General features: G+C 36.2%; 3 protein-coding genes across 7 annotated transcripts in view; all 3 read left to right on the forward strand.

Moving 5' to 3' along the window:
- The window catches only part of LOC127748657 (kinesin-related protein 11-like), an 8454-nt gene extending 8428 nt beyond the window's left edge, over positions 1-26 (forward strand). Inside the window, exon 17 of the mRNA XM_052271191.1 lies at positions 14-26. Within this exon, the coding sequence (XP_052127151.1) occupies positions 14-26 (13 nt within the window). The remainder of the gene's footprint in view (positions 1-13) is intronic.
- LOC113206266 (early endosome antigen 1-like) lies at positions 7-7498 on the forward strand. Of its 2 annotated transcripts, XM_026422262.2 has the most exons (12): positions 7-2817; positions 2907-3218; positions 3297-3443; positions 3538-3651; positions 3753-4289; positions 4976-5218; positions 5396-5662; positions 5932-6210; positions 6317-6664; positions 6867-7040; positions 7131-7253; positions 7329-7498. In XM_026422262.2, exons 1-12 carry the CDS (start codon positions 34-36, stop codon positions 7401-7403), a joined length of 5403 nt encoding a protein of 1800 aa, XP_026278047.2. In that variant the 5' UTR covers positions 7-33; the 3' UTR covers positions 7404-7498. The 2 variants fall into 2 exon arrangements, with proteins under 2 accessions (XP_026278047.2, XP_052127143.1); XM_052271183.1 differs by lacking the exon at positions 4976-5218.
- A 254-nt stretch (positions 7499-7752) lies between these two features.
- LOC113206203 (ubiquitin carboxyl-terminal hydrolase 47) lies at positions 7753-18160 on the forward strand. 4 transcript variants are annotated; one of them, XM_052271185.1, is made up of 24 exons: positions 7753-7913; positions 9670-9875; positions 9953-10157; positions 10540-10566; positions 10736-10911; positions 10999-11173; positions 11262-11383; positions 11646-11839; positions 11932-12175; positions 12259-12483; positions 12578-12745; positions 12834-13013; positions 13114-13321; positions 13415-13644; positions 13789-13906; positions 13986-14223; positions 14311-14437; positions 14558-14648; positions 14729-14982; positions 15066-15184; positions 15256-15490; positions 15576-15751; positions 15848-15946; positions 16024-18160. In XM_052271185.1, exons 2-24 carry the CDS (start codon positions 9687-9689, stop codon positions 16211-16213), a joined length of 3990 nt encoding a protein of 1329 aa, XP_052127145.1. In that variant the 5' UTR covers positions 7753-7913; positions 9670-9686; the 3' UTR covers positions 16214-18160. The 4 variants fall into 4 exon arrangements, with proteins under 4 accessions (XP_052127145.1, XP_052127146.1, XP_052127147.1 ...); XM_052271186.1 differs by having other exon boundaries at positions 11932-12163; XM_026422175.2 differs by lacking the exon at positions 7753-7913 and adding an exon at positions 9037-9347.
- Positions 18161-18962: the final 802 nt, after the last annotated feature.

The raw sequence follows: 18962 nt of genomic DNA on the forward strand, positions 1-18962 counted from the left end.
CTCATCAATGAAGTGTCTGTTTGTAGAAATGAAATGACCATGCAGGAGCAAAAAATTTCTTCATTAGAGCAGCAGATAAGTAGTTTGCATTCTTCTTCAGTGGACTCTGAAGCTCTTTTGGAAGAGTTAAATCATGTCAAAAACCAAGTGAAGACCCTCAAAATAAGTGAAGACTCTTTAGTCCAGCAAATACATGAAAAAGACTGCAAAATGGAAAACTTAGTGCAGGAGCTAGAAGCTGTGAAATTAGAAATAATTGCTCTGAAGTCTTCAAATGCCACACTAACTCAGGACCTTAATCAGAGGAATCAAGACATTGTAAATGCAGCAGTAGAAATGGAGCGGTTACGGGAACAAATTGTACAACTTCAGCAGGATGCTAAGGACGTTAAGAATAATACCGATCTTGACGCTTCCCTAAATGCTACAACAGACTCTACTCTTTTAAACGTGGAAGATCAGGAAGCTCTCATCAATGAAGTGTCTGTTTGTAAAAGGGAAATGTCCATGCAAGAGCAAAAAATTTCTGCATTGGAGGAGCAGATCAGTAGTTTGCGTTCTTCTTCAGTGGAAGAGTTAAATCTTGTTAAAAACCAAGTGATGACCCTCAAAGCAAGTGAAGACTCTTTGGTCCAGCAAATACATGAAAAAGACCGCAAACTCCATGAGAATGTTATTGAAATGGAAAAATTAAGAGACTTACCAAGTCATTGTGAAAGTGTTACTCACATGTCTTCTGTAACATCTGGAGATCAAATAGATGACTGTGAGCCAAGTGCTCTGTCTTTAATGCAGGAGCTAGAAGCTGTGAAATCAGAAATAATTGCTCTCAAGTCTCTAAATGCAACATTAACTAAGGACCTTGATGACAGGAACCAAGAGATTGTAAATGCAGCAGTAGAAATGGAGCAGTTACGGGAACAAATTGTACAATTTCAGCAGGATGCTAAGGATGTTAAGAATAAAACTGATCTTAACAGTTCCCAAAATGCTGCAATCGATACTACTCTTTTAAACATTGAAGAACAGGAAGCTCTCATCAATGAAGTGTCTGTTTGTAAAAGTGAAATGGCCATGCAAGAGCAAAAAATTTCTGCATTGGAGCAGCAGATAAGTAGTATGCAGTCTTCGTCAGTGCACTCTGAAGCTCTTCTGGAAGAGTTAAATGACGTTAAAAATCAAGTCAAGACCCTCAAAATAAATGAAGATTCCTTGGTCCAGCAAATGCATGAAAGAGATTGCAAACTGAATGAGTATGTTGCTGAGACAGAGAAATTAAGGAAGCAACTCTGTCAGTCTGAAGGCGTTGCTGACAAGTCTCACGTAACCCCAATGGAACAAATTAACAAATGTGACCCGTATGTTCAGTCTCTAATTCACGAGCTTGAAGATATGAAATTGAAAATTGCTGCTGTCAATTCTTTAAATGACACATTAACCAAGGATCTGGCTGAGAGGAACCTAGCAATGGAGCAGTTACAGGATCGAATTCTACATCTTCAACAAAATTCTTGTGACTCTGAAAGATCCATGTTGCCTGATGTAAACTCACCTTCAGACAGTATGCTCTCGCTAGTTGAAGACGAGAAAAATGTCATGGTAACAGATATGACCTTGTGTAAAAATGAGAAAATATGTGCTTTGGAGCAGCAGATGCATTCTTCTTCAGTGGACTCTGACACTCTTCTGGAAGAATTAAACAATGTTAAAAACCAAGTGAAGGCCCTGAAAATAAGTGAAGATTCATTGGTTCATCAAATACATGAAAGAGACGACAAACTCAAAGAGTATGCTATTGAAGTGGAGAAACTGAGGGACGCACCATGCCAGTGCGAACAAAACGCTCATTCTCCTATTCTGGTGCCAAATGCTGTCAATTCTACAGTTGATCACGAAATTGTGATGTCATCTGTTGTGAAAACTGATTTGCTGTCTTTAGACATTGAGAAACTTTCCGCAAAACTATCTCTCTTAGAGAATGATTTGCATGAATCACGCAGTTTGCTTTGGAGTAACCTTGAAGAAGTGGAAATTGATGAAAGTGCCCCACTTCATTCTTTAGTGCTGCAGTGTCTTTCCTGTTTGACTGAAACTAAGAAGAAATGCACTGATCTTGAATTACGCAGCCAGGGGCAACAATTGCAACTTCAGGATAAACTATCTGAAGAACTAATTCAATGTAGAAATGAATTACTAGCCATGAAAAATGACAATAATTCTCTTCGTTTAGAACTGGACTCCAAAAATTCTGTCCTTGAGGATTCTGAATCAGAATTAAGACAGTTACGTGAAAAGGTTGAGTCCTTAAAGTCTAACAGCTCTGATTTACAGAAACTTGAAAGCGTCTCCAAGGAAATTGTGCTACATAAAAATGAACTCGAAGAATTGCGGAGAAAGAATTCTGTGTTGGAGGATGAAATAAAGTTTAAGAATTCACTTAACTTAGATGTGGAAGATGAAGTAAGGCAACTTAAAGCAAAACTGCACGAGCTTGCCAACAATTTAGGAAAAGATGAATTTTGTCAAAAGTGCTGTGACCTTGAAAAGACAATTAAAAACCAGCTTTCTGAAGTTGAAAGCAGGGATGAAAAAATTAATACTCTTCAGAAGCACTGTGAAGACTTGGAGCTAGAGATTAAGTGTGCCCATAGAACTCTTTTGTCAGAGGTGAAAGCTATTTCAGACAGTAGTGATGATCTGGGGAATGTTTCTTTATCAGAGTTACTGTCAAGATTTTTGGAATCAATCATGAAAGTGCAAAAACATGTGGCCTCAGTCTTTCAAACAAAACTAGACTCTTGCACCTCTGAACTTCAGGTGAGTAGAATTTTTTTTATCTACCTATTAGTTTTTGAAAATATGACAATACCTTATTTAATTTTCTTTATTTCTTGCTTATTTTACAGGCATATGTCCAGCAAGAAGCAGAATGGCAAGAAACAATGAAAGAAATGAAAAGTAATGTTGCTCAGCTTACTGAAATGAATGAAAGTCTAACATCACAATTGGGTGGAATCAAGCAGAAGGAAGAAAGTTTGTTGATTGTTCAAGAGAGCTTTGAAAACAGTTTTAAGAAACTCAGAAGTTTACTTAACTGTACCCAAGATCTATCACAGGATGAGCTGTTATCAGTTGTTCAGTCAAAATTAATTGAGTTGTCTATAAAAGCTGATGAGTTAGCTGAGCTTAACACAACTGTCCAGCAATTCAAGACAGAGGTAGACATTCTTTTTTGAACCTTATGTTCTTTGTATGCATTTGACATTTTAATGAATCTGTTATTTTTGTTGTTCTAGAATGATAGTCTCAGTTTAAAAATTGCTGAAACCGAAAAGGAGAGGAAGGAACTTCAAGATAAATTAAGTAGCATGGAATACAGTTCTGATCAGTCGACCAAGGATTTGAAAGACTTAAGAGAAAAATATGAAAAGTCAGTGGCAGATGTGAGTAATTCTAATTGAAGTAACCGTGAGATTTACTCTAAGATTTTCTGTACCATCCAATACAGGTTGTTGCTTATTCCTTGTTTTCTTTTAGTTGTTAGCTCAAGAAAGATTTGTCAAAGATCTGCAGTCGGAAGCGCTTCATGCCGCAGAATGTATAGAGCAGCTAGAGAAAACCCAAAAAAGATTGGAAAGTATATCACAGGAGGTAAGATTTCTGGTTATTACTGGCTGTATTAAAAAATTTTCATTTCAATCGATTTTATGAGATAGTGCTTTATTCTTATGTACATTATTTGACTTTTTCAGCTTCTCACTGAGACAGCTTTAAACGCTACCCTAAAAACTGAACTTAGTAAAAAGTCAGATATTGTTTTAAATCTAGAAGCAAGCTTAACTGAGCTTCAGTTACAAGTACAAACTCAATCAAAACAGTTATCCGGCAAAGAATCTTTACAAAGTAAGGCTTCATCCCTCTACAATGATCTAACAGAGAAGAAGCAACTTATTGTTAAGCTGAAAGAAGAGATTGGATGCCAAAAGTCTATTTTAGAAGAGAAACAAGAAAAGATTGAGGCACTATGTAAGGAGATAGAAGAGCTAAAGGAAAAGCAAAGTATTACAGAGGGAGATTTCCTCAAAATGAAGAATGAAAGAGATTTAGCAGTGAAAAACCTGACTCTAAAACCATCACCAAGTGATGAAGTAAAAGAATTGAAAGCTGAAATGGAATTTTTGAACCAACAGTATGAGAATGCTCTCAAGTCATCAAGGGAAACCAGAACTCAAAACAGGAAAATAAAGGCCGAACTTACTAAAATGAAAGAGAAATTAGAAACATCTGAGGTGAGGTTTTGCTTATCTGAAACTTGTGCTGTGCTTAAGGCTTTTAGGCTGGAAATGGTATGGATCGGTTAGTTGGGCTACGAATAGAAGGAATAGCATCGAAAATAATTATCAAGCTCAAACAATTTTTATTTTATTTTAAGTTATGACATGGACTGTTAATTCAGATATAACTCAGCTCTCAAAGATGTATATACCTGGTAAACCTGTAGGTTCTAGATAGTAATGTTTAAAAGCAATTCCTTTTCTCTGAAAGTGGTTTGCACATTGTGTGGTAATTGGTACCTTGGTACGCGGAAGCAAACTATCGGACCTCCTTACAGACAACTAACATGGTGCCTGCTGACAGCCTCTATGCTTGCTCACCCTCTTTATCATCCATTCATTCATTCAGTGTTGCTCTTTATTTCCTCAAATTTAATGGTCAAGCCCAGAGTAACTTTGTTGAAATCCATTTAATCTCTCTTTTTTTTCTTTCTGTTTTGCAAAGTGCTCTCATGTTTATTCATAAATCCAGTCAACCTTATTTTATGTGAGTTGATAGCACACAGAGTTGAGTAAAGAGAATTATCTGGAAGGCTACGCTGGGCTTTGTATTTTTCTGATGTATGTACAGTTATAATTTGTTGTGGAAACGCTTATTGATTCAAACTACTTGGCCCCTTTCTTTTTGTTGCTGGACCTAGAAATCCACACCTGGGCCGTCTTCAGAACTAGCACTTCTTCAAGGGCAGCTCTCTCAAGAAATTTCTCTGAGAAAACAGCTAGAAATACAGGTGGAAGAGCAGCTGACAGAACTCTCACAATTGTCCAGGTTGAAACCTAGCAGAGCCTCTGATTTTAAACAGAAAAGGGAAGCAAGTGATGCTAGAAATGTCAGATCAGAATTAGAATCTTTGAGGGAAAAATATGAAAGAAATCTGAAAGAGGTGATTATATATTGGGTTGGTGAAAAGTGTGCATATATGAATTGTGCAAATAGTCAGCTAAATAAAAACTTTGGTTTACCAATAGAATTGGTTCATCTATTGAGATTAATTGCAAGTCCATTCATTAGTACTAATTTTGGTCTTCTTTATTTTAATATGTATTGATCTTCCTTGCAGCTTACTTCCAAATCTCATGAAGTTCAAGCCTTGATGAACGTGGTTAAAGAGAAAGAAGAAATTATTATAGAAAAAGATAAGAAGATTGATGAGATCAACAAGGACAAAGAAGATTTGGACAAAGAATGTGAGGACTTGTTATCATGGGGACGGAGCCTTGATCAAATGAACAAAGAACTTGCAGATAGGATTGCAGAAATCTTGAAAGATTTGGCGCAAACAAAATCAAAATTCTTTTCAGTTACTATGGATAAAATAATGGTGTTGGTAAGTATTTGAATAGCAGGGTGGCTACACAACCTGGTAGTAAAGGAAATTGAACATTGGTTAAGGGAAATGAATGAATTTCGCTTCTACTGTTGTTTCTAAATTTTCGGCAACATTTGAAAGTTTTGTATTCTGCTTAAAAGCTAAAAGTCAGGAAGATCAAGGACTTTGATAGCACATACTATTGTGTGGCCATCCTGAATAGGTGCATTTTTAAAATGTTCCTTCAAAGTTATTCATTCTCATTTTGAAATTTCTAAATTTTGCAGAGAAGTTCATGTAAAGAAGTGATGGGCTCCTTGGACAAAACAACTGGAGACTTGCTAGAGATGCAGTTGTCATCTAAAGAAAAATCTGCAAAGAATGCTCAAAGCCGAGCTGAGGCATTAATTGGAAAACTCAATGATATTTGCAGTAAACCTATTGATTGTGATATGCTGCAAGATGCATGCTCTGAGTTACACAAGGAAAACCAGTTTTTGTCTGATGTTGATGATGAATTTACCACCATTTGGCAAAAAGTGTGCCAGGAGAAGAAACAAGCTGTGGTATGTGTCTATACTTCAAAGGTCCAGGTTATTCTGTGTGTGCTCTTGTGCACATCTGTGTAGATTCTTGTACGGTAACTATATGATTTTAAATTTGTTTTTTCAGCGGGAATGTGATGGGTGCAAAGAGTTACTGGAATGGGGTAAGAAGCAAGAGGCTTTAGCCAATGAGAATGACAACTTGGTGGACAGATTGAATGCAGAAATCAAAAGGCTTAAACGTAAAGAACCCTCCAGCCTCACAAATGCTCATTCAGCTTCAGATAAAACATCTCCAAAAGAATATATCCTCAAATGTGAAGAACTTCAAAGGCTAGTTCAAACTCAGCGCACTGAGTTGGCTGATAAGAATGCTGAAATCACTGAGCTAAAAATGAAACAGCAAATACTGAACAAACCTGCTGAGGATACTATAAAACGCTTGGAGGAAAAGCTAAAGCTATCAAAAGATGAGGTAGGTAACTTGCACTGCCCATGGTAATGTTTTCGATTGGACGGGTATGCCTGAAAATATTAGCCCGCCCTATGTTGTTTTGTATGGGGTCGGGCTAAAATTTTTGGTCATACCTGCTCAATTGAAAACAGTAGCCCATGCCTCGTAATCAAGTACAGAAATTCCATGTTGATCCTCAATGTTTGCTATTTTTCTTGTATAGATCGGAAACTTGAAATCTCAAAATAGACGCATTCTGAAAACCTATCAAGAAAACACAGAGTGTGCATCATCTTCAAAGGTCATGACAAAGTCTGTTCACACTCAAACCGCTGAATCAAATGAAGCTATTTATAAAAGCCAATATTGGTCTAGTGGACCAAGTGGGATTGTAGATGTTTGTATTATCAATTTCTCCTCATTTGTTGGCCTTGCTTGAAAGACAATAATGCACACTTACTGTACTAATTTGTATTATTATTTTTAGGAAGCTAATCGTATTGCGCTAGAGGATAAGGTGAGAAAACTTGAGCGCGAGAAAGAAACTTATAAAAAATTATGTATAGATAGAAAACAGAGGATGGATATTATGGAAGATAAATTAAAAAAGGTAGTTTTAATTAAGTTATTACCAATGTTATTTTGTTATTATTTTGTAAAATTAACTCTGAATGTTTTTTTCTAGTACCTGAAGGAAAATCAAGAGAATGAGCCCAACAACTCCACTAGTACTCCCTATTCATTACGGAGACGAAAATAATTTTTATTTTGTTGACTTCTTTGATTGATTCATTTTATATCGTATTTTTAATTATGTACATTTATAAATAAATTATTATTATAATAAGGACAGAATGCACACTTGTATAGATAGCTTCCCCCACACTTCAGAAATTTCTTTCATTTTTTGTTAGGTGAATTGGCAATGTCAGGTGTCGGGGGGGTTTCCAAAAAAAATATTTGACATTTGTGGCATATACATTTGCAACATCCAAATGCTCGTTTTTTGCCAGCAAGTCGATAGACGGTAATGCCACCCTTGACTCCATGATGCCACATATTTCCACCCCTTCGTGCGCACCCGTGCGCACCTCTACCCCCACCCCCTCGCTGTCAAACCCAACAACCGCTTCGCGTCATCCGTCATCTGTTCTCTCACATGAAATGCTTTTGTGAAAAGGATCAACAATAACAACTCATGTCGGCACGTTCCAACCGAAAACAGAATGGCGTAGGGACACTTCTTGAGTTATTTTATTCTCAACGAAAGGTAAAATCTGAAGGAGTGTTTGAGGTGTTACAAGGAAGTAATTGTATGAATTGTGTTGGAGACTTCATTCCGGTTGGAGTTAGAATACATAACCTAAAAATATTATACTTGTCTTGCAAAATTTCATTTCATACGGATAGTTTTGACATAAAAAGAGACTGGCGCAAATCATCAACGTTTGTAAAGTTTGCAACTTATTTCTTACAGTGACGATTTACGAGTGGTGCCACATTTTTTTGTTTTAATGCATGCATTACCATATCATAACATTTAATGCAAACATCAACAACAGAAGTCTAGTATACGTTCAGCAACTCTGCTTCAGCGCATTTGTAAATTGTTTTTTTTGGGAAGGGTTCAAAATTCGATCATATTTTACTGCATGGAGCTTACTTTTCATCTATGTTTATTTATTATAGCATAGCTCTCTGAAAGGCTCTCCCTGTACTTTGGTGTGATAATATTTTTCAACATTTCCCTGCTTCTTTTTACAGTCTTGAAATTTTACTCCTTAACCTCAAGAAAATAATTTCTTTAGTCAATCCAAGATTTCTGAAATTTGCTGTCCAAATTTTGGTTTTGATTGATCCGCATTATGACAATTCAGGAAATGATTTTATAGAATTCATGTGAACATTTGAGATAGCCTATGTTTACTTCTTTTTGAATGCTTAGTTAGTTTCATACAATATAACAATAACAATGAGTCAGTGTGCGTCAATGTTCCAGTATACATTGTGGTTCTGCTTCAGGATCCGAAAACAATTTCAATGTAGCCCTTTACTTTTCTACTGGTGTTAGACAGGCTAAAATAGTAGAGAAAAATTAAGGAAGTAGTATGTTGCCAAGACCAGGAAATCTGCCAAGAATTTCTTAAACAAGATAAGTATTTTGTTAAGGAGTCTTGCAAGGCCAGTCTACCTTACATTGTTTGTATCTCCCATTATCAGCAAATTTTATCATTAAAATTATTTGCAAAATCTTGTTTTCGGTCCTGCTCTACTCTTTCAAAATTATGCTTGATCTCCCCCCCCCCCCCCCCACACACACACACTCTCACCACCTTCAGAGATTCTAATTTTAGAATCATCCAAGGAAAGGAATCCCTGTTCCATTACCATTTCCTTCTTGTGTTCCAATGTTTATGTGACATTCTCTGTTCTTTATCCTTTCTTATTTTTTAACTATTATTTTGTTAAAACCTTGATTGATTTATTGATTTTTCTACTCCAATGTCTGTTAATGGAGCTGGCGGTGTAGGTTTGAAAACTCAAGTCGGTTTTGTAGATCCTATAAATAGTCTGTTGGTATAGTGCCAACATCCCCCTCTCTCCTCTCACTCTGCTCTGTCCTGGCCAGTGTGGGAGCCTTCCCTCCTTGTAACTTTCAGTTGTAGGGATGGGCTAGCCATTTTTTATCCAAATTATCTATTCGGTAAGGTTCTACAATAAGTTGTTTCTTATATTGTTTGTTTAAGTTGTCTGTTTCAATTTATTGAACTGAAGCACAAGTGTATGTATAAAATGTTTCTATAATTATGCAATTTTCTATTTATTATATGTTTGTAGAACCAATAATCCTCTCTGCAATCTAAAACGCCTATTTAAATGTATAGCTTAGTTAACTGTAAGAATTAGGAAGCAGAGTTTTGTCGGTATGCTGGGTGTAGCTCACACTGGAAACAACATCGCAATACTCTAATACCACCTTATTTCCATTATTATAATTTTTATTTTTATTTAATTTTTGGTTTTAGGCACGAAGGATTTTAACATGGTGCTGTTATTAGAGTATGACTCTGCCATCATTGAAGTCAAAGATGAAATGCCAGAAGGAGATGGACAGAGATTTTCAATCTCACTTCCTCCATCATCATCTGTTCAAGAACTCTTTTCCACCGTTATGGATGGTCGTAACTACAGTCCAGAGTCGTATGATTTGGTGCTTGTGAAAGAATGGGGTGTAAGCTAAGCCTTTTAACAATTGAAATATTTCCCGTTTTTGTTTTACCTCTATTAATATCTTATTCTTAATTTCAGGAATCCGAAGTAGACAGGAATTGTGAAAAGAGTTTAAAGGAAGTTGGTCTCTCATTTGGATCAGCAAACAAGAATCTGTTGAGGATCATACCCAAAACTGCCACTAACCCATCCATTGTGATTAGCCTTGCTAACAAAGGGGGAAGCAACTCATCTAGACGTCGATTACGAGCAAAAAGTGACTGCAGGGATACAAAACAACTTCGTAAGTAATAGTTGAGAAGTCTGAACATTGGTGTGTTGCATCCTTCAAACTGTGTGCAGTGACTTAAAACCAAATAAGTGAAAACATCAGCTCATGGCCCTCTTAAAAACAAATTCTTTTGTTTCTTCCTTTCACTCTAGTTTGACTAACTTAATTGAGCCTTATTTTTCCCAACATACTAATGTTTGTTTTGTTTTTTAAATGACACAAACATGCACAAGCAAAAAAACGTCCCTTTTCACAGAACAGAAAATGAATAAGGAAATAATTATGTTCATTAAAATATGGTCACAGTCACAGTTTAAGCTAGCAATTGTAATTTGATTGTGATTTTTGTTTAGTTTGTGATCATAAAATTTCCCTTTTATTCAAATCATCACAGGGATTACCACTTGCGCCCGGAAAATTGGTAGGTCCCCCTCATAATTTTTTTTGAAAATCTATTAAAAAGTTCAAATCTATTTAAAAAAATAAAATGTCTCAAATTAATAACCATTAAAATAATCACATTGCTGAAAATTCTTTAAAAACTGCTGTCAACAATCCATAGTGTTCTACAAGTGCCATTTTTCTTCCAGGATACGTCGGTCTTGTGAATCAAGCCATGACATGTTACTTGAATAGCCTCTTGCAGGCATTGTTCATGACACCTGAATTTCGTAACTCTCTCTACAAATGGGAGTTTGTGGGATCCTTAGAAGAGACTCCAAAATCTATTCCCTATCAACTTCAGAAGCTGTTTTTAAATTTGCAGGTAATTTTTAAACAACTGACCTAGGTATCTCATTCTAATTACTGTAATATATGCTTTGCTGATTAATAGAAAGTTGATTTCCTGTAGACATCCTCACGCACTGCTGTTGAAACAAGTAAATTGACGAAGAGCTTTGGATGGGATGCAAGTGATTCATGGCAACAGCATGATATTCAGGAACTATGCAGGGTGATGTTCGATGCTCTTGAACAAAAGTTTAAGGACACCGATCAAGCTGACTTTATCAACAATCTGTACCAGGGTATAAACTTTTCTTTTGACATTGCTGCTGTGTATTTTTCTCTCCACTGTTAAAACTAATTCTTACTTACTTTTTTTTTTCATATTAGGAAAATTGATTGATTATGTCACATGTTTAGAATGCAAAACTGAAAAAACTAGAGTGGATACTTTTCTAGATATTCCACTACCAGTCCGTCCTTTCGGTAGCACTGTAGCATACAACAGTGTGGTGAGTTACCTCTTACTTTAATTATTGTAGAGTTCCTAGCATCTTCGACACGTTTTGGATAGTTTGCCCACACCAATCAATTACTCATGGGACTGAGCGTGATAAACTTGGATAAACTGGCTGAAACTAAACCTTTTTCAGACCAATTTGGCATATTGTTGGTGAAAGCACTTCCATTTCTGACTGTTCCTGGGTTCAGCCATTGGGGTGTAGCTGACTCTTTGGTTAAAAGTAATGCATAAACTATTACTATTTTATACAGGAAGAAGCAATGCGTGCATTTATTCAGCCAGAGACCTTAGATGGAAATAATCAGTATTTTTGTGAGACATGCAACAAAAAATGTGATGCCCATAAAGGTCTGAAGTTTTCACACTTTCCATATATTTTAACTCTCCATCTCAAACGTTTTGATTTTGATTATAATGCAATGACACGTATCAAGCTGATAGACAGGTCTGTAATCTTCTATGCAACTTGTAGCATTTTCTTAGTTTGTGATTACCTATATATTTGAATTGATTCCACTCTTTTAATAAATGTTTTAGGGTTGAATTCCCCCATGTTTTGAACATCAATGGGTTTCTTTGTGATGAATCCAAAAGTTCTCTAAGTAAAGAGATACCTGGGGTAGTTTCTGAGGGTGAAATTTCCAATAATGGTACTAAGACAGAGGATGGAAGCATAATCGATAATGTTTCCAATGGAGATGATGAGGGCTGTCAAGCGGCAGAGCCTTCACATGAGTCAGCAAGTGGCAGCAACAGCAGTGGCAGCAATGTAGATATCCAGGTTGAATCTTTAAAGTATCATATGTAGTCTTTAAACAACTCTTATCAAAAGTTTTAAATTGGATTTTTAAAATGCTATTTTAGGACTATGATGAGGGAATTGATCTTAGCAATGGCACACTGAATCTGCTTGAGAATGAGAAGAATCAACGCCTCAAAGAAGGAGATGGACCTCCAGGCCCATACATTTATGAACTTTTCTCAATCATGATTCACTCTGGGAGTGCATCTGGTGGGCACTATTACGTGTACATCAAGGATTTTGATAAAGGTGAATGGTTTTGCTTTGATGACCAGTCTGTCAGCAGGGTAAGTATCCGGCAATAATCTGTGTTTCATTTTCATATTGGTTGCAATGTACTATAATTCAGTCATTGTGTTTAATTTAATATTACCTTTACAGATTACAAATGAAGACATATCTATGACATATGGTGGTGGCAGTCACCGAGTGTATTATTCTGGAGCTCATAGCTCCAGTACCAATGCATACATGCTAATGTATCGTCAAATTGACAAGAAATGTAATCAATCGGCAATGACTATTGACAAGTTTCCTCCACATATTTCTGTAAGTTTAAATCTAGGCAGCTGTGTAAGATTTTGGTGAGTGCCTCATGTGATTAAATACAATTTATTCCTTGTCCTCCCATCTGTAGGAACTTGTCAGAAAAATGCAGGAAGAAGAGGAAGAAGAAAGGATAATTCGCGAGCGTGATAAAGATCGCTTGAAAATTAAAGTTTATTTTCACCTTCCAGGTGAAAGCAATAGATTTGAAACCAAGCTTGTGATTGATGGAGACACTACTCTTGCTGAAGCCACTGCTATCGCACATAATGTAGGTTGTTTTGGTGGCACCCTTATTCTAAATACTGTACGTAATATAATATAAAATGATGGGCCCGTATATTGTGTCTCTGTGGTTTCTTTCTTTTCAGTTATTCATTCTAGATGGTGTTGTTCCCCTTGAAAGGTGTAGACTTGTTAGTTATGATAGTACTAATGAAACCATGGACCTGAGCTTTGATGGTCAAGATGGAGAACCTATGAGCTATGTGTATTCTAGTATTCAAAATCCTTTGGCTCAGAGTTTATATCTTGAAATCAGAGAGCCTGATGCTCAATTCGAGCCATATCGTCCAGGAGGTATGTGTTCTGCCTTTGCCAAATACTGTTACATTATTTGTTTCAGATTTTTAAAAGCACATGACATTAACAAGCCTTTATGTTTTATCTTAGGCATTGGAATTAAAGTTCACCTAGTCAACATGGAAACAGAAGAAGTTGAACCTCCTGTAGAAGTTCGAACTCAGTTGACAACATTGATTGGAGAGATGAGACCTAAAATTGCAAAAGCTCTCAAACTCTCTCCAAAAATAAAAATTATGATGGAAGAATATGGCGAAAGTCCAATTGAACTTGACGATGAGAAGACTTTACAGAGTGCTGGCTTTTATACAAGCAACAAGGTGGGGTCTAATCTTATTTTATCTATTTCATGTTCAAGATATTAGTTCTCACTGCCTTTAGTTAAAATCCCAACTCCTGAGATATTGTTTAAATTTTTCTAATCTTACTGATTATCTAAGTTGTTAATTTTCACATTCATACAGATTTTTGTGGCTGAAGAAATTGATCAAAGTGCTGACTTCCTGGATAAAATGACTGCAGTTATTGAAAGGTTCAGCAACACTATTACCTTGTATTGTACTCTACCTGATGCTGACAAAGGTGGGATGAGTCCTTTTGCTTTGAGACTGCTATTGTTTTCCGGACATATGTAGTAACAAACATGTTTAATTTTCTTTAGAGAGTCTTGCAAAATTAGGTATTCCTCCTTTAGCAGTCTCAGACAACAGTAAACTTACAAATGGAGATCGCGAGGCTGCCTGTGAATCTATTTGTAACTCACATGTACTGACTAAAAGCACATCTCGTGGGACATCACCTCAACTACCCCCTCTTGAAGGTGAAGAAGAGTGTCTTGCAAACACAGTCTGCAGCGATCAAAGTACAAGTGAAGATAGTAGTCTAACTGATAGTGATAGGTATGTTTCTCCTGCATAACAACTTCATTAAGTGTATTAAGTATATTCATCAACTGACTGAACTGCTCATCATACCAATTTGCTCAGAACTATCGTTGGAGATGAAGCTGACTATTGGACTGAAGTATCTCCTGTTAGCAATTCTCCATCTGAAGAGAAGGATCCTTCATCAATGAAAATTAAGAGAGAAGGAAATGTAGGAGCATCTGAAAAGGTAGTGTACAATTAACCTGCTGTATGTGTTAACCCATCTACAATTCCTGTGAACCTGTTTGTTAAAGGTTCCTAAATTGACTGATGTTGACTTATTTATTACCCATTGGATTTTAATTAGGAAGGAGATAATGCAACTGATGATGAATTTTGCAACAATGGCTATTATTATCTTAAGATTTATCCATACAAAATGCAAGATTCTAAAACTAGTAAGTAGCTTGACAATCAGTGTTTATTACAGTACATGCAATTTTGATGATTGTGGTGAACATATTCATTGTACTTTTAGTGGTTCGTATACAAGTGGACAAGCGCATGGTGATGGGCGCACTTAAAGCTGCACTTGCTCGGCATATGGGTATTGCCTCTGATTATATTAAGCTATTCCGAAAATGCAAGAGCAATGAGTTCCCATATTCAAATGTAAATGACCCATTAAGTAAATTGTGTGATGTTGAACACATTATAGTCCGCTTGGAAAGAGCACTACGTCATGGGGAATATCGAGGAAAAGTCTTCCAGCTTTTCGCTAATGATGAAGAAGTATGGTTGTGAAACTGGAATCTTTAGTTACTTTTTTTGTTTTATTATTGAAATAGATAGTAACACTCTACTAAAATTTTCAGCCAATGAAATTTTTATGTGACTGGATTCTTACCAAAGATATGCTTGTTGGTGAAGCAAAGAAGAATATTTTAGAGGAACTGGCCTGGAGGAATGAGCTCTATATTCCATCTGATGATAGGTAATTTAGAATAAAGGAGTGTTCTCATTTTTCATTGAATTGTTGTGTTATGGTGCGTATGAATATTTTAGGTGCCGTTTACGTATGAAAAAATGGAAGAATCCTGGGAAAATATTATTGGATTCTCAGTCATTTCAAGATCTTTGTTTAACACCTAACTGGGAACTTTGCCTACAAGAGTTAAATGAACCGGAAAATGTAACAAGTCCATCTCAAGTTACTTTGATGGTTAAACAGTTCAAGAGTAACAGTGATATCTTTGAAATCACGCTTGAAAATCCATTATTTGCTGAATTGAGAGAGAAGGTAAGAATATTTTAAAGACAATCACATGCATTTTCCGCTCTGTAAGCATTTATTTATGGAATTTTGTTTTGTGTTGATTATTTAGCTCAGCGAAATAAGTGGAATCCCACTGGAATCATTGGAATTTGCTAGACCTCTGGGAAGTTTCCCTTACAACCAACACCGACATATAAAGTGTTATCGTCAGGAAAGGAATGTGAGTCTGCAGTGGGAAACCATTTGTAGTTGTAATTTAGAGGATGGAACATTTTTGTACTACAGGTAAGATTTTTTTCATCTGATTTTATAATTACAAAAAAAAAAAAGAAGAAAGGATTATCTACAAAATGATAAACTATTTACCAATATGTTTTCCAGAAACAAAGATGCGGATGGGGTTTTAGAGTGTAATGGTGAATTGACTGGTTTAAGGGATACACTCAGACGAAATTATAGGTGCCTTTCAAGGAGAGCCAGGTATTGTTCTACCAGTATTAAAATATTAACATTTACAAAATTTTAGTTATGCTCAAAATAAATATTCTTTTTGTCAGGGCCAGTGATGCTGATAGTTCATTGGACCAAAACGACCAAGAATCTGGTGCAGATTCAGAATCCTTAAATACTGAATATCGTCAGATACGCTTCATGAAACCTCATCGAAAGGATGGAAACAAAGACGGAAAGGCACTAAGAATAGTTGTGAGCCCAACACCAACTTGTATTAAAGAAAATGTTGGATAGTTTACTTCTTTAATGAAGGATAGTTTAACTATGACATTTTGTTTTGATTGAACTTACGTAATTGTTAAGTTATGTGAGTGCAAAACATTACCTTTTAACTGCCTAACAATTTTCAAATCATTTGCAATGTGTGCTTTGTGTCCTCACCTCTTTGATTAAAATGTCCTTTTGTCTAATGCATTTTTAGTTGTATGTACCTACAGTATGTATTTTCTCTTTACACAAAGCTTGTGCGGACTGACAGAAATGCTTTTAGATCATTATTTCCTACATACAAGCATTTCTGATGTTTCTGTTTCATTATTTTCTCTTCTCATTTGTACAATTGTGATTGGTTTTCGTTTATCTGTTGCTTTTGATTGTCATAAACGAACTACAGTAAAATTAGTTCTAGCTTGCATTATTCTATGACAATTATGTGATAGATTTCAAATGTAAATGTGATAAAAATTAGTTTTGATCAGTATTTTTTTTTTTTTAATACGGTACAGCACAAACATATTTTTCTGTTATTTGTTAACCATCTCAGGGTTGTGTGATGTCATAACTTATTTAAATATGTAGCTTTCATTTTAGTTTTCTCTCATTTTAGCATTCAGATGAGTGTACCGTACCTCGGTGTTACTGTTTTCTATTATTTGCAGTATTTTATTCTTCCTTAACTTTGTTACATTTGTGAGCTGTTCAAAGGCATGTAGATACCCTAAAAGCTGTTTGTCATGTTTCGTAATAGTTTCTAGTGAATGACGTTAACTGATTTATTCAAATTGTTATGTGCATTGTCTTATTGCCTTGTTGAAGAAGTGCCAGTCTTTGTTATTTGCATTGGTATGACCCACAAGCTGATGAGATATTTAGTCTAGAAATGTGAAAATCGTGCCATAATTAATTTCTGTCCATGCTGTACATATCATTTTAAGTATGTATAATTTTGTAAATGTTTATAACATTTTCACATGTAACACAAGCATTTTGTAAGAATCTCAACTATTGTCACATTTGTATTTGGCTGGACTCCATACTGACTGCAAGCATTAAGCTTTAAATGCCACCTTTGTACACTGAAAACCCAACAGTGTGCCAGTAACCACTCTGTTTAATCAGCATGTGCTAAGTACACCGTTAGATGTTGAGTGTACTTTTATATCATATATGTTCAGTACTTAATATTTGACACTTAACAATTTTGGGTTTGAAGATTGTTCTTTAACTTCATTTTTGTTGTGATTTGCAACTGTTAACAGTGCATGTGCTGTGATGAGACCCATAACCAGCTGTCTTTGAGTGCTTCTCTCCTAATGGTACTTTACATTTAATTGTAACTTTTGTTTTGTTTTGTTTTTCTTTGTACATCATACATACAAGAGCTCTTGTTGTCTTCTCCTAAATAATGAATCTTTGTGTTACTAGTATTGTTAAAACCATGAAAGAAACAGACGAAAATGTTTCATGTCTTATGTATTGCACGAAATTTGCCCTACATATCTTATATGTTCAACTTTCAGAGAATTTAGTATCATTCTGTCATTTTAGTACAAAGTTAAAATATCTTATTTGACTTGCACAATATATTTTCTTTTCATCATAGACTGATAATTTGAAACAACATATTTAGTAAGTTTATAAATATTTTAAGGTTTTTCCCATTTTGTAAAAATATTTCATAGAAAGAAAAATTGAAAGGTACAGTGCCAAGTACGGTGGCCTGCCTGTATTGTGAATAGCAAACTGGAAATGTACTCCTTCAGCTGAAATGTCTGGAATGAGTTCTTCACATCATCGTCCTTATGAATATATGTACCGTTGTCACATGTAGAAAGAAGATCAAAAGAATCGAACAGTAAGTTTTGCAGGGTATTTGCTTAAATCATCTCATTATTTTCTCTGAGATGATTTTTTTCGTGATATTTTTTGTCCTTTGTGAATAAAAGAAATGATTATTTCTCATTTATGTTTTCTAAATTTGCTGCTCTTTATCTATGGTGAGTCTGGCCAAGGAGTGGTGTAATCAGCTGGGGAAGAAGAATAGCGGGTAGAACAAAAGGTTCCTGAGCTGCTTCCAGACAGTTGCGTCGCTGGGGTCTCTGAGTCTGCACAGAGAACCAAACCTCGTCCTCTTGTCTCTTGTCTGGACGCAGCTCTTAAAATTAATCACAAGGCGCGCGCAATTTTTGTGCGGTATCCAAACGCAATAAAGGTACACGCAACTCGACTCAAACTCAGAGAAAATCCGACAAGATGTTTGCCAACTTCATCCTCTCTCCCCCAGCCTAGCAGAACAAACATCATAAACCATAAATATCACGCCACTGTTACATTAACATGGAAATAGACTCGCAAATGAGTGCGCGGGCGCTGAGTCAGACCGCGGCGCCTGCCAGCCACGCCAGTCGTGGGAGCGAAGGATCGTATCACCATTATTTAGAAAGGAAAAGAATGAAAAGTAATTGAACTCGTCGGCTGTAGTAGGTTGACGGCGGCCGTGGTGGAAACCCCCCCAGTCCAGAAATGCTTAACTATTTGAGAAGACGCTGAGAAGACCTACGATCACGATCACCCCCATTGCACCCTCGAGCCTCTTGTAGGTACCTCGTGTGTAAAAGGGGGGGGGGGCGACACCTTGTATGGCAGCCTAACTAGCTCTAGCCAACGGCGGCGAGGAGGGGGCAGCGTAAGCTCCAAGCGCCGAAAACGATCCGCTGACGAAAATATTCAGGTGGATTTTCCTTTACGTCAGCATTCTCAGCCT

Source organism: Frankliniella occidentalis, unplaced genomic scaffold (genome assembly GCF_000697945.3).
Source record: "Frankliniella occidentalis isolate FOCC.00 unplaced genomic scaffold, Focc_3.1 Scaffold152, whole genome shotgun sequence".
Classification (NCBI taxonomy): domain Eukaryota; kingdom Metazoa; phylum Arthropoda; class Insecta; order Thysanoptera; family Thripidae; genus Frankliniella; species Frankliniella occidentalis.

Excerpts from the sequence above, each read along its gene's own strand:
- LOC113206266 (XM_026422262.2), top strand. The coding sequence starts at position 34 with ATGACCATGCAGGAGCAAAAAATTTCTTCATTAGAGCAGCAGATAAGT. Across the intron at positions 3,652-3,752 it reads TGGAAAGTATATCACAGGAG|CTTCTCACTGAGACAGCTTT; the intron begins GTAAGATTTCTG and ends TGACTTTTTCAG. Across the intron at positions 6,665-6,866 it reads TAAAGCTATCAAAAGATGAG|ATCGGAAACTTGAAATCTCA; the intron begins GTAGGTAACTTG and ends TTTCTTGTATAG.
- LOC113206203 (XM_052271185.1), top strand. The coding sequence starts at position 9,687 with ATGGTGCTGTTATTAGAGTATGACTCTGCCATCATTGAAGTCAAAGAT. Across the intron at positions 11,174-11,261 it reads TATCAACAATCTGTACCAGG|GAAAATTGATTGATTATGTC; the intron begins GTATAAACTTTT and ends TTTTCATATTAG. Across the intron at positions 12,176-12,258 it reads GCAGCAATGTAGATATCCAG|GACTATGATGAGGGAATTGA; the intron begins GTTGAATCTTTA and ends ATGCTATTTTAG.